The sequence below is a fragment of the Pristiophorus japonicus genome, chromosome 3 (genome assembly GCF_044704955.1).
Source record: "Pristiophorus japonicus isolate sPriJap1 chromosome 3, sPriJap1.hap1, whole genome shotgun sequence".
Classification (NCBI taxonomy): Eukaryota; Metazoa; Chordata; class Chondrichthyes; family Pristiophoridae; genus Pristiophorus; species Pristiophorus japonicus.
Genome location: NC_091979.1, coordinates 293,323,089 through 293,335,612, shown reverse-complemented (window position 1 = coordinate 293,335,612; position 12,524 = coordinate 293,323,089). Strand labels below are relative to the sequence as shown.

General features: G+C 45.9%; 1 protein-coding gene across 1 annotated transcript in view; it reads left to right on the top strand.

Annotated features, from left to right (window-relative positions):
* LOC139255875 (protein CC2D2B-like) overlaps positions 1-12,524 on the top strand; it is a 558,271-nt gene that overhangs the window by 353,621 nt on the left and 192,126 nt on the right. Inside the window, exons 23-25 of the mRNA XM_070874046.1 lie at positions 2,424-2,550; positions 2,789-2,992; positions 5,644-5,736. Coding sequence (XP_070730147.1) covers positions 2,424-2,550; positions 2,789-2,992; positions 5,644-5,736 — 424 coding nt within the window. The remainder of the gene's footprint in view (positions 1-2,423; positions 2,551-2,788; positions 2,993-5,643; positions 5,737-12,524) is intronic.

Sequence of the window (12,524 nt, the reverse complement as noted above, 5' to 3'; positions counted from 1 at the left end):
TGGTCCTGCCTCTCATCTGTTGTTGGCAGTGTTGGTGCGGAACCTAGGGGTGGAGTGCCGCACTTGGGGACCACTGGGAGGCCTGTGCCAGCTGTGTTCCTGTCTATCGCCTCAAGGGCCTCCACTATTCGCGGAACGTACTCAGTCATGGTGGCCAGCTGTCAGGATATGCCCCCCAATGCATCGAGGATCTAGTCACCAATATCTACAGTCCTCCTGGACAACTGTACCATCTCTCCACTCTCATGTGGCGCTCGTGGAACAGACATGCCACGTCCACGAAACCTCCGCGGGGTCGCGCCGTCCTGGGGACAAATGGGGTGCACTGTGGCGAGGTGCTTGGGCCCGGTACCTCCAGAGTGGAGGCGGGAATAGCCGGAGGAGCACTAGATGGCCTTGGGGTGGAATGGCTTCTGGAGCCTGGCGATGCAGGTTTCTCGAAGTCCACGCTCTCATCCGTAGAGAACAGACCCAGCAGATTGTCCGGCGAATCCGGCCCCGTGCTCCCACCTTCTGGCCTCTGTGGTCTTGCCTGGGGCCGCGCTGCTGGCTGAACTGTAAAACAGAAATGAGTTTATTAGAGGGGAAGGGGGTGCTCGGGTCACAAGGTGATTCCAGGGCTACACACAGCATATGCACGACAAAAGCACCATCGCTATCGAAATCATCACAGACATCACACTTCATGACCATCAACACATTCTGCATTGCAATGATTTTCATTAGACCAGCATTTAGAGTTTTAGAAATTTTAGAAATCATCTATCATATATGATTGTTCGGATATGAGTGGGTTTGGCATCTATTGACTTTACATCACGCAATGGTGTAAACTTTACTCACATCGCATCACTTCAGGGTCTGCAGATGCTTGCATGGCTGTTCGGGGGTACTTCCTCACGAGTGTGAGCACCCGCTCCTCCATCTCAGTGATGTCGCTGGGGACTGATGGCCCCCCACACACGTTTGCTTCATTGTCGATACCTTCTTCTGTAAAAGGTAACAGGACGACATGGCATGAGATCATTGCGTGATATCATTGCTAGGTACTGTCACAGAGACTGATACAACACATGAATACATCTGTTGGTTATGATTATTATGATAATTACCATTCTTTACCGAAAGACGTACACCGTGACCGCAGGCTTGGAGTACAACATTCCCGGTAAAAGTGAAAGACCTCACATCTGATGATAGTCACTCATGACTCTTACAAATCAAATTATATAAATACATATGTACATGTAAATAAATGTAATACTTACTCTTGCGGATCCGACAAGGTCATTCCATCGTTTGCCCTCACGGACCTCGTTGGTCGCCGACGAGACCACCTCTGCTATCTCGCCCCATATCTTCTGGTAGGCCTTTGGGGTGGACTTCCCACACCCTCCCTGTGTTAAATCACCCCAGCATAACTCGACCTCCTGCAGGAGGGAGGCATTTGCCTCGTCCAAGAAGCTCCTCGCCTTTTTGCGCCCTCCAATGTGCTCCTCTCCCACCTCACTGCTCTTGCCAGCATCAGTCGGCACAGCGTGCTGTGTGGCCTCATCCTCTCCCTCCATTATAGGCATTAAATTCGGTCAAATATCTGGCTGGTAACAGCTAATTTTTTTTCCCAATTTACTCTAAAGCTCTAAACTATCCCTCCTTCCTCCCAAAGCAGCCACACCACACCCACACACACCTTCACTCCCTCTCAGCTCCCTCTCGATCTGTCTCCTCTTATTCGCATGTCATGATGACCCTTGACCTCCTGAATTGTGGGAATCGAGCGTTGCCATGCTGTTGCTAAGGACGGTGACAGTTTACGACAGAACGTCAGAGAGATTTAACGCTACCGCCCATTTCATATTGCTGGTGGTAATGCCCAATTTCAAAAATGGAGACAAGGGGCTTTGAGAATGGTCGACAAGCCGGCGATCTGAAAACCCATTTTTACCGCCCACACCGGAAATAATGCCCATTTTTGGGCGATCTGCACAAAAGTGTAAAATCTAGCCCATATGATTTATTGCTATCATATTTGTGGTATTGTAGTGTCATGGGGAAGTTTTCCTCTGCATAGCAGATTCACAGACAAGGGCCCCAAAATTCCACAAGCTATGATCCTGGAAGTTAATATCTCCATGGATACTGGCAATTCATAACCAGGTCTGCTGTATATGGATCCTGTATTGTTTTGTGTTTCTTCTGCCTCACTCCTGTTGGTGTTGCAGAGGGAGTATACTGGAAGGGCCCTGGAACTTCTACTCCAAGTTCTTTATGGTAATTTCACTACAGCCAGTACACAGAGGAAAATTTCACTCATGTAAAAAATGAAATATTTTAGAACAGATGTCCCAGGCATCCTGTTATTTCACCGTACTTGTCAGTAGCATAAAATATGCCATGAAAACAAATGTGACATTTAATTTCAGCATGGATGCTATTGCATCAATTGGGATGTCCTGGTTGAATGACTTGCAGAAACTTGCCGAATGGGCAAAAAAAGCCAGAATTGATCCCAATGATCCCCAGAATTCAGATTTAATGCAAGTAATTAAGGTTAGTGTAAAATCTTGATGTTTGTTGCTTGACAAAGGAGAATGATTCTCTGTACTTATTTTTAAAATACTACCCATTATTTGTTTCTTTTCATTTTAAAGTAAAGGATTGTTGTCTAAACGTTCCAATAAGTGATAACCAAATAATATTTACCAGAAGTCTATGGTTACCTTTATTTTTCTAAAAACTTCAAGATTAAGTTCAAGGGTGCAATTTATACTTTTGTTTTTTTCAACAGTACGCAACCGAAGAGGGCCATCATGTTCCTGAATACTTTAGATTAGAGCAAATGCAAGAAGAGTTTAACTTTGTAACAGATAAAAAACTGGAGCTATCTAAGCGTTTTCGTCTACTGATGCTTAGAAGTTCTGGAGTTCCTGAATATTGTAGCCATAAGCAAGTACCTCCGTACGAAAGGGAGATATCTGACAATATTTTCCAGGTTATTAACTATATTACTTCTCAAAAAATAAAAGTGAAATGAAAATAAAATATGTTCATAGAATATTGCAGTGGTACTAATTGTAGAGGATGAGGTGTGGTGGAGATAATGGCCTAGAAATCCTGGTCGGCTGCTTCCAGTGGGCGATCGAGTGAAAAAGTTAAAAAAGATGTACACTTACCTGTTCCTGCTGCGCCCACGAGAGATCCTGGTCCCGAGGCCTTCACTCACTGCACGCCAGGACATCCATAAGCTGGAGCTGCAGTCACATGGCTCTGTGAAGCCAATCAAGGTACATATTTTCTCATTCATAACAATGGGAACTCAGTAAGTTGGAGTTTCCATTATTATGACTGAGAAACAGCCCCCAAACACCCAAACACTAATAAAAAGTAGAAAAAATACACTGCATAATTTAAATTAAAGTTATTTATGTCTTATAAAAAAAATATTTTTACGATTTTTAAAAAAGTTTTTTTAATTATAGTTTTAAATAAACTTACCTAGTGGGCACGATTTTTAACAACAAAATATGTTTTTTAAATTTTATTTTATTATGTTTTTGTATGTTTTAAAACTCTTACGTTTGTAAAAGTAGGCTATGCACCTGCTTTTATCAGGTGCAAGAGTTTTCAGGACATTTGCTGGGCAAGAAATACCGCAATCTTGCCCTTGCGAATGTCGTGGCTCCCGAGATGCGGAGGATCTGTCAAGCTGGAGCTTGATAGATCGAAAAAACGGTTTTCAGCGCATGCGCATTGTGCGTTGAAAACCGGCTTTTGCAATGCCTTCCCGGGTCTGTACACACTCAGTCCAGAATACTTATGGACCCTGGAAAGCATCGCAAAAGCTGGTTTTCGGCGCTCAATGCGGATGTGCCAAAAACCGGCTTTTCCGATCTGTATTGTTTTAGTTTTGACATATCTTCCACATCTTCGGGAAAAGGACACCCATGTGAGCAAGATTGGGCTATTTGCCCATCTCTTGCCCAGCGAATGTCCTTCAAACTCTTGCGCCTGGTAAAAGTAGGTGCATAGCCTAATTTTACCAGCGTAAGAGTTTTAAAACATATAAAAAGCATATAAAAATAACATTTAAAAACATATTTTTATGTTTAAAAACCCTGTCCACTAAGGTAAATTTATTTTAAACCCTAATTACAACACATAAAAAAAAAAATCCAAAAAGTAATTTTTTTCTAACACATTTTATTAACTTTAATTTAAATGAATGTTAAATATGTGAGATGTTTTTTTTAATTTTTTATAATGTGTTTGGGTGTTTGGGGGTGGTGGGGGGTGGGGGGGTTCTCATTCATAATAATGAGAACTCCTACTTACGGAGTTCCCATTATTATGAATAGAATAATTTACCTTCATTGGCTGTCCAGTGCCACGTGACTCCAGCTTCTCCCTCCACATCTCGAAGACATGAATGGCTGCAAAGCACAGTAAGAGAAGGCCTCAGACCGGGATCGCTGGAGTGCGGATGTGCAACAGGTAGATGTGGTTCTTTTCTATTTACAGGCGAACGCCTGCGGGAAGACCAGAACCGGGATTTCAGGCCCATTAAAGAAATATATTGCATTGATTTTACAAATTATGGTGGAAGTAGCTGTACAAGAATTGTTAGAGATAACCATTCTAAAAAATTAGTCATGAGACTCTGATGGCACATACTCATGGTTGTTGAAAGAGGTCAGACAGGAGATATCAGAGGCTCTGACCACAATTTTTCAAACTTCCTAAAGCAAGTGCAGTATGACTGGATAGTGTTAGAGATTCGATTATACCATTCCCTGAAAGTGCAATACAGGTAGATAAAGCCATAAAAAAAGGCCAACAGTATTTTATAAATAGGGGCATAGAGTACGAGAGTGAAGAAGTAATGATAAATTTGTACAGAACATTGTTTTTGCCATAATTAGAGTACTGTGTGCATTTTTGGGAGCCCATTATAGAAATCCATAGAGCATATACAGTATAGATTCACAAAAATGATGCCAGGAATGGAAAACATTGGTTGAGAGGAGAGACTTGAGAAAGTAGGACTATTTCCACTGGAGCAGAGAAGGCTGAGGAGATTTAATAGGGTTTTTTTTTAAATTATGAGGGGTTTTGATACAGTAAATAGGGAAAGATTATTTCCTCTGGTTGGGAGTCAGTGACAAGTGGTCATCAATTTAAAATTTAAGAATGTGAGCTTAGGTGACATTTCTTTACTCAGTGCATTATTGGAGTATGCAATGCATCGCCACAGACAGTGGTTGAGGCAGACTATCGAAGCTTTTAAGAGAAAATTGGATAAATATTTGAAGCAGAGGAAAATATAACACCATGGAGCGAGAGCAGGACAGTGGGATTAGTTTTGAATTGTTCTAGCAAAGAGATAGTACAAACGCAATGGGTGCTAAATGGATGGAAATCTGGCACAACAAATCTCTGCATATTTTCTGATCAGTTACACCTATTTTACACTCATTTATCAGAGGTAACCCCGGGGAAAAAAAATCTTCTTGCGTTTGTTTACAGACTATTACGTTATTTCCCGATATAATTTTATTAAATATATACATTGAACAAATTTTGATGTTTTTTTATAGAGGGTAGTACCTTTCACTGAATAATGTAGTGTTTTTCATATTTTTATAGGAATTTGAAAGCCAAAAGGATGACACTTTTATGATTATGGGTGAAGATTCATTGACGGAACAGAGAATAATGGCATTTAAATATCTAGAGAAGGTAGTAAAGTGTGGACAAAAACATAACTTTTCACCCCTGATTATTATAGTCTAACAAAATAATAAAAAATTGCCCAAAGGTCTACAGGCTATGATCCTGCCAATTCTGCTGGTTGATGTCAATGTCTCTGTGGTGCCCGCTGGAAAGTCTGGCATCTACCTGGTTTTTGGGGGAAGGGGTTAGCCATCTTCTCCTCTCCCCTCCCCTCCCCTCCCCTTGAGATCCCATTGAGCTCCCCATTAGCTGCCTATGTAAGGAGGCCAATCCAAAAAATTTTAAATTACCATCCTCTTCTTCAGGAGTTGGACTGCTTTCCTCACCTGGGCCCTGCATCGGTGGAGCTTACATGCTAGTCTAGCGGGTTATACGTTTCATCTCTCTTGGTGTCCTAGGCTTCAATACAACACTGGGTTGAGGAAGCAGGCACTCTCACTGTACCAACTCCATTTAGCATTTTTTACTTACCTTATTGTGGAGCCAGGAAGAACAGGGGTACTCCTCCCAACTCTACATTAAAACTACTGACGGAGCTCACCCACTTCCTGATTAGCTTACGCCCTAGACTCTTCTGAGTTGAGCCAGCTGATCTTGCTGTCCCCTGAGTTGCTTCTGGGGCAGAGAATGGTTGGTTACTATCACAACAAGGCTGACGGACGAATTTGCCATGGTCCTGCCACTTGCCTCACTGGACAAGTGCAGCAATTTGGGGATGATTCAATTTCTAGGCCATTACATGTACTATGGAGAGAAACTCACCTTGAACAGTGCATTAAAGCCTCAATGCATAATTCCATAATGCAGCCTGAGTGTCTGAACAATGCTTCAATCACTCAGAATCAATAGGTGTTACTTGGGAGGACTTTTCCAGCATGTTGGAAATCCTTTTTCTTAAATAGAGACATTTTGAAACTTGCAAATAGGTGTTCGGTTTGTTGTCACTGACTTCAATATTTGTTTACTGGTTTGTTATGTTTTTTCTGCCGAACTTAGTCAGCTTCTTAAAACTTTGTGTGTAGCCTATATTGGAATTATGGATGTCTTTTTGGACATCCCTCTATATTTTCAGGTTCTAATGGATTCGAGGAAGCATGTTTGCATTTTAAGCGATCAAGATGGTCCCTCCCTCATGCCGTCAAATGTGTATATTGGATAGCCCATCATGCCTGGATGTGTCTGAAGAAGCCTGCATACAGAGATTACAATTTCCCAAGGAGACCATAACAGGGTGTTGCAGTCTCTTGTAGCCAGACTTAGAATTTGCTTCCAGACAGGCTGTGCCAGTGGTTGACATGGTAATCGTTGCTGTAAATTTTTATTTGACTGGATCCTTCAAAGCAACAGCAGGAGTTATACATCACAGGGCTGAATATCTTTGGCCTTTCCTATACATTCCCACTGCAACTCCAGTGGGACTACACTTGAATGGTGAGAAATTAGTTTGAGATCCAGGCATGCCAGATCCCAACCTAATGTTGGGATTCTACAAGGCATTGTAAGAGATGGAGCCTTCACTTTCCCTGTACAACACTTATGATTTAGTAGGGGTTGGGCTGAGGGAGGACTGGTACCCATCTGATGGTCCAGGCTGGGACCATGGCTTGGACTTATGAAGAAAAAGTGTCATTTTTTGTTTTACAAAGGGGGCAGCAGGGGCACATTTTTCTACTTTCTAGGGGCAACAATATCCCTTGGTCCAGGTACTGTACGTGCATTTTATGATTTCTGAGGGCAGGCAGGCACCCAAGATGCCGGTGCCTGTCACTGCCATGCAAAATGGGGGACCTCCTCCTAACCCCAGAAAGTCATCCAAGTAAGTGAAGGAGGCTCCTGGCATGTGCATCCCAGCATTTATGTGCCCCTTCCCCATGAAATTTTAGCCCTCTGATCTACCCAACCTGCAGTGCACCATTGCAAGGAATCAAGGGATATGGGATAGGGTGAGAAAGTAGAGTTGAGGTAGAAGATCAGCCATGATCTTATTGAATGCCAGAGCAGGCTCGAGCAATCATATGGCTACTCCTGCTCCTATATCTTATGTTTCTTATGTTCTTATGTTGCATCATGCAGGTGACTAATGCCTTGTTTGCCGAGGGCAGTTTTTCATATCTTTGCACATAGAAAACAGCTAGACCCCTTGAATTTTTACTGTTAATTGAATTATCTAAAGTGCAAGGCATTATTGAGTGCATGCATGTGACCATGTGTGCCCCTACCCTCAATACCACCCACTTCAAGAATAAGTATCTTTTCATGTATGTAACCACAATGTAACACCACTGTATCACTGTATACAATCAACCTAAATGGACACCGTGACCACAAGGGGTGAACTTGTGGGAGACACTCCTTACCTGATCTCACAGGTATAAAAAGGGAGGTCCCACACAGGGTCATCGTCTAGGAGTCCTGTAAATAAAGAGAGCAGGTCACAGAGTGACCTTGTCCCCAGAATGTGCCTCGTGTGGTTTCATGCTGTGTAAGGACTTTACATTGGCGATGAGAAACGTGAATTCATGACCCACGAGAATGGTCATCGGTAGCACAGAGGCACAGTACTGTGTTGGGGAAGACTGGGATGATTTTGTCGAGAGGCTTCAGCAAAGCTTTGAAAGAACGGCTGGGGGATGCAGCGGCCAACAAGCGAAGGGCTCATCTTTTGACCAGCTGCGGGCCAAAAACTTACGCGCTCATGAAGGACTTACTAGCACCCGAAAAGCCGGCGGACAAAACCTTTGAAGAACTTACCAAATTGATCGGGGAGCACTTTAAACCGGCGAGTAGCATACATATGGCCTCTCACAGATTCTACACCCACCGACGTCATGAAGGACAGAGCATACCGGACTTCGTAGTGGACCTAGCGTTTGGCCAGTCTCTAAGTTCACAGACGCCTGCAGAGGGGAGATGCTAAGGGACTTCTTTATCGAGGGTATCGGTCATGTGGGAATTTTCCGCAAATTAATTGAGGCCAAGGATTTGACCTTGGAAGTGGCGACGTTGATGGCTCAAACTTTCATGGCGGGGGAGGAAGAGACGAAAATAATATACGCGCGCAATTCTGCCTCTAACGCGGCGATGGATCAGGGAGTCAACATCATCAATGCGACTCAGAGCCCCGCAGGCAGGCAGTTGCAGTCCGACATTCCCCAAGCAGCAATAGACCCCAGAGTAGGACTGCAACAGTGACAATGGCAGGCTGAACGGACATTCACGCCATCACAGTGGTCAATGTGGCCCGGGATGGGGCCATTGACACCCACTAATAGGGTACTTAAGAGCAGTCAAAGGGTCAGCGCGGAATGCCTGGCCATAATCCCTTTGTTCCCAACAATGGAAACTTTAACTCATGCTGGAGGTGTGGGGGAAAACACTCAACCAGATCTTGCAGATTTCAACAGTTTGTCTGCAGGAACTGCAATCTCAGTGGCCATTTAGCTCGAATGTGCAAGAAGCCTGCAACCAGACTAATATATGAGGCGGATGGACTAGAAGAGGGTTCTTTGAGGCAGGATGACTTTTGGGGCAAATCGATGGACGCCGAGGTTCAGCGGGTCCATGTGGCGAATGTTCACAGTTCATACACCAGAACGCCACCAATGATGATGAGGGTTTTATTAAACGGCATCCCTGTACGCATGGAGCTGGACACTGGGGCCAGCCAGTCACTCGTGGGAGTTCAGCAATTTGAGAAGCTATGGCCAGTAGACCCAAATTAGCACGTATCGAGACACAACTACGGACTTACACCAAAGAAATCATTCCAGTGCTAGGCAGTGCAATGTTGGCTGCCACACTGGATTGTCCCGGGCAATGGTCCCGCATTGTTGGGGAGGAGCTGGTTAGCCGAGATGAACTGGAAATGGGGGGATGTTCACACAATGTCATCTGTGGAGTTGAAGTTCGTGCTCGCAAGTCCTACAACAATTCGATTCACTATTCCAACCAGGCGTCGGGACTTTCAAAGGCATTAAGGTAGTGATACACATCACACCGGACGCCAGGCCAGTGCACCACAAAGCCTGAGCGGTGCCGTATGTGATGCGAGAAAAGATCGAGAGCGAATTGGACCGGCTGTTGAGAGAGGGCATCATCTCGCCTGTTGAATTCAGGAACTGGGCGAGCCCCATCGTTCCCGTCCTAAAAGAGGATGGCACTGTCAGGATCTGTGGCGACTACAAGGCCACCATCAATCGGGTGTCCCTACAAGATCAATACCTGCTCCCGAGAGCGGAGGACCTCTTCGCCATGCTGGCAGGCGGCAAGCTGTTCACCAAATTGGACCTCACTTCAGCCTATATGACCCAGGCACTGGCCGACGAATCTAAACTACTGACCACCATCACCACGCACAAGGGACTGTTCGTTTATAACAGGTGCCCGTTTGGCATTCGATCAGCGGCTGCAATTTTTCAACGCAACATGGAAAGCCTGCTTAAATCCATTTCTGGAACAATCGTATTCCAGGACGACATCCACATCACGGGTCGAGACACCGAGGAACACCTCCACATCCTGGAGAAGGTGCTACGCCGACTGGACCGGGTAGGCCTGCGACTCAAGAAGTCTAAATGTGTGTTCTTAGCTCCTGAGGTTGAGTTTCTGAGCAGGAGGGTTGCTGCAGATGGGATTCGGCCCACCGAATCCAAAACAGAGGCGATTTGATGAGCACCCAGGCCCTGCAACACATTGGAGTTGCGTTCATTCCTGGGACTGTTGAACTATTTCGGGAACTTTCTGCCGAACTTGAGCACGGTGTTGGAGCTGCTACACGTGCTCCTGCACAAGGGTTGCAATTGGTTTTGGGGGGACTGTCAGGAACGGGCTTTTGATCCGGCATGAAACCTACTTTGTTCAAACAAGTTGTTGACCCTGTACGACCCCTGTAAAAAATTGGTTCTGACGTGTGATGCATCGTCCTCTGGGTTTGGGTGCGTGTTGCAGCAGGGCAATGCTGAGGGTTAACTACAATCTGTGGCTTATGCCTCCAGGTCGCTCTCTCAAGCAGAACGGGGATATGGGATGGTTGAGAAAGCAGCGCTTGCATGTGTCTATGGTGTAAAAAAAATGCATCAGTACCTCTTTGGTAGGAAGTTTGAATTAGAGACGGACCACAAGCCATTCACATCCCTGTTGTCAGACAGCAAGGCCATCAATGCCAACGCATCAGCTCACATACAGCGATGGGCTTTCATGCTGGCTGCCTATGACTACTCCATCCGGCACTGGCCCGGCACTGAAAATTGTGCTGACGCGCTCAGCAGGCTTCCACTGGCCACCACTGAGTGGGCAGCGGAGCAAAGTGCCGAGATGGTCATGGCTGTCGATGCCTTTGACAACGCAGGCTCCCCCATCACAGCCCGCCAGATCAAAATCTGGACGAACAGAGATCCCCTCCTATCCCTGATTAAGAAATGTGTCCTGACTGGGGATTGGGCGCCTGTACACGGAGCCTGTACCATGAGGAGGTCAGACCGTTCCACAGACGGATAGATGAGCTCTCCATCCAAGCCGACTGCCTACTATGGGATAGCTGGGTAGTTATGCCCCAGAAGGGCAGGGAGGCATTCATCAGGGAACTCCACAGCGAGCACCCAGGTATTGTGTTGATGAATGCCATTGCCCGGTCACACGTTTGGTGGCCTGGAATTGATTCGGACCTAGAACACTGTGTTCGCAGGTGCACGACGTGTGCCCAGCTGGGCAATGCCCCCAGGGAGGCTCCGTTCAGCCCGTGGCCCTGGCCCACCAGGCCATGGTCACACATTCATATTCATGGGTAAGATGTTCCTTATTGTGGTAGATGCGTACTCGAAATGGATCGAGTGCATCATTCTGAATTCATGCACGTCATCCACCACTGTGGAAAGCCTACGTGCGATCTTTACAACCCATGGCTTGCCGGACATCCTGGTTAGTGATAACGGCCCATGTTTCACAAGCTACGAATTCCGAGAGTTTATGTCGGGCAATGGCATCAACCACATCAAGACTGTGCCGTTCAAGCCGGCCTCCAATGGCCAGGCGGAACGTGCGATCCAAATCATTAAGCAAGGGTTGCTCAGGATTCAAGGACCTTCCCTACAATGCCGCCTGTCGTGCTCCTGCTGGCCTATAGATCCCGGCCGCACTTGCTCACGGGGGTCCCGCCCACAGAGCTACTAATGAAACGGACACGCAAAACTCGGTTGCCCCTCATTCAACCAGTCCTGACCGACATAGTTGAGGGCAAGTGCAAGTCACAAAACGAGTACCATGACCATAATTCGAGGGGGAGGTGTATAGAAATAAATGATCCTGTATTCGTCCTCAATCACGCTATGGGACCCAAATGGCTTGAGGGCACTGTAATTGACAAAGAGGGGAATAGGGTCATCGTGGTAAAACTCAACAATGGTCAGATATGTCGTAAGCATCTGCACCAAGTAAAAAAAAGGTTCAGCACCGACATGGAGGAACCTGAAGAAGACCATGAGATGGATTTCACAACACCGCCAGTGAACGAGCAACAAGAGCAATCAGAAGAATGTACAGTCCCTGTGGTCAGCCCGGACAGGCCGGAATCACCACAGGTGACAGACACTCACGTCAGTGTCCAACAACCAGAGTCCCAACTGTGGCGCTCCACGAGGGAGCGTAGACCACCTGAAAGACTAAACCTATGATCCCAATAAGACTTTGGCGGGGGGCGGGGGGTGGGGGAAGGTGATGTCATCCATGTAACCACAAGGTAACACCACTGTATTACTGTATACAATCAACCTAGATGCACACCTTGACCACAAGGGGTG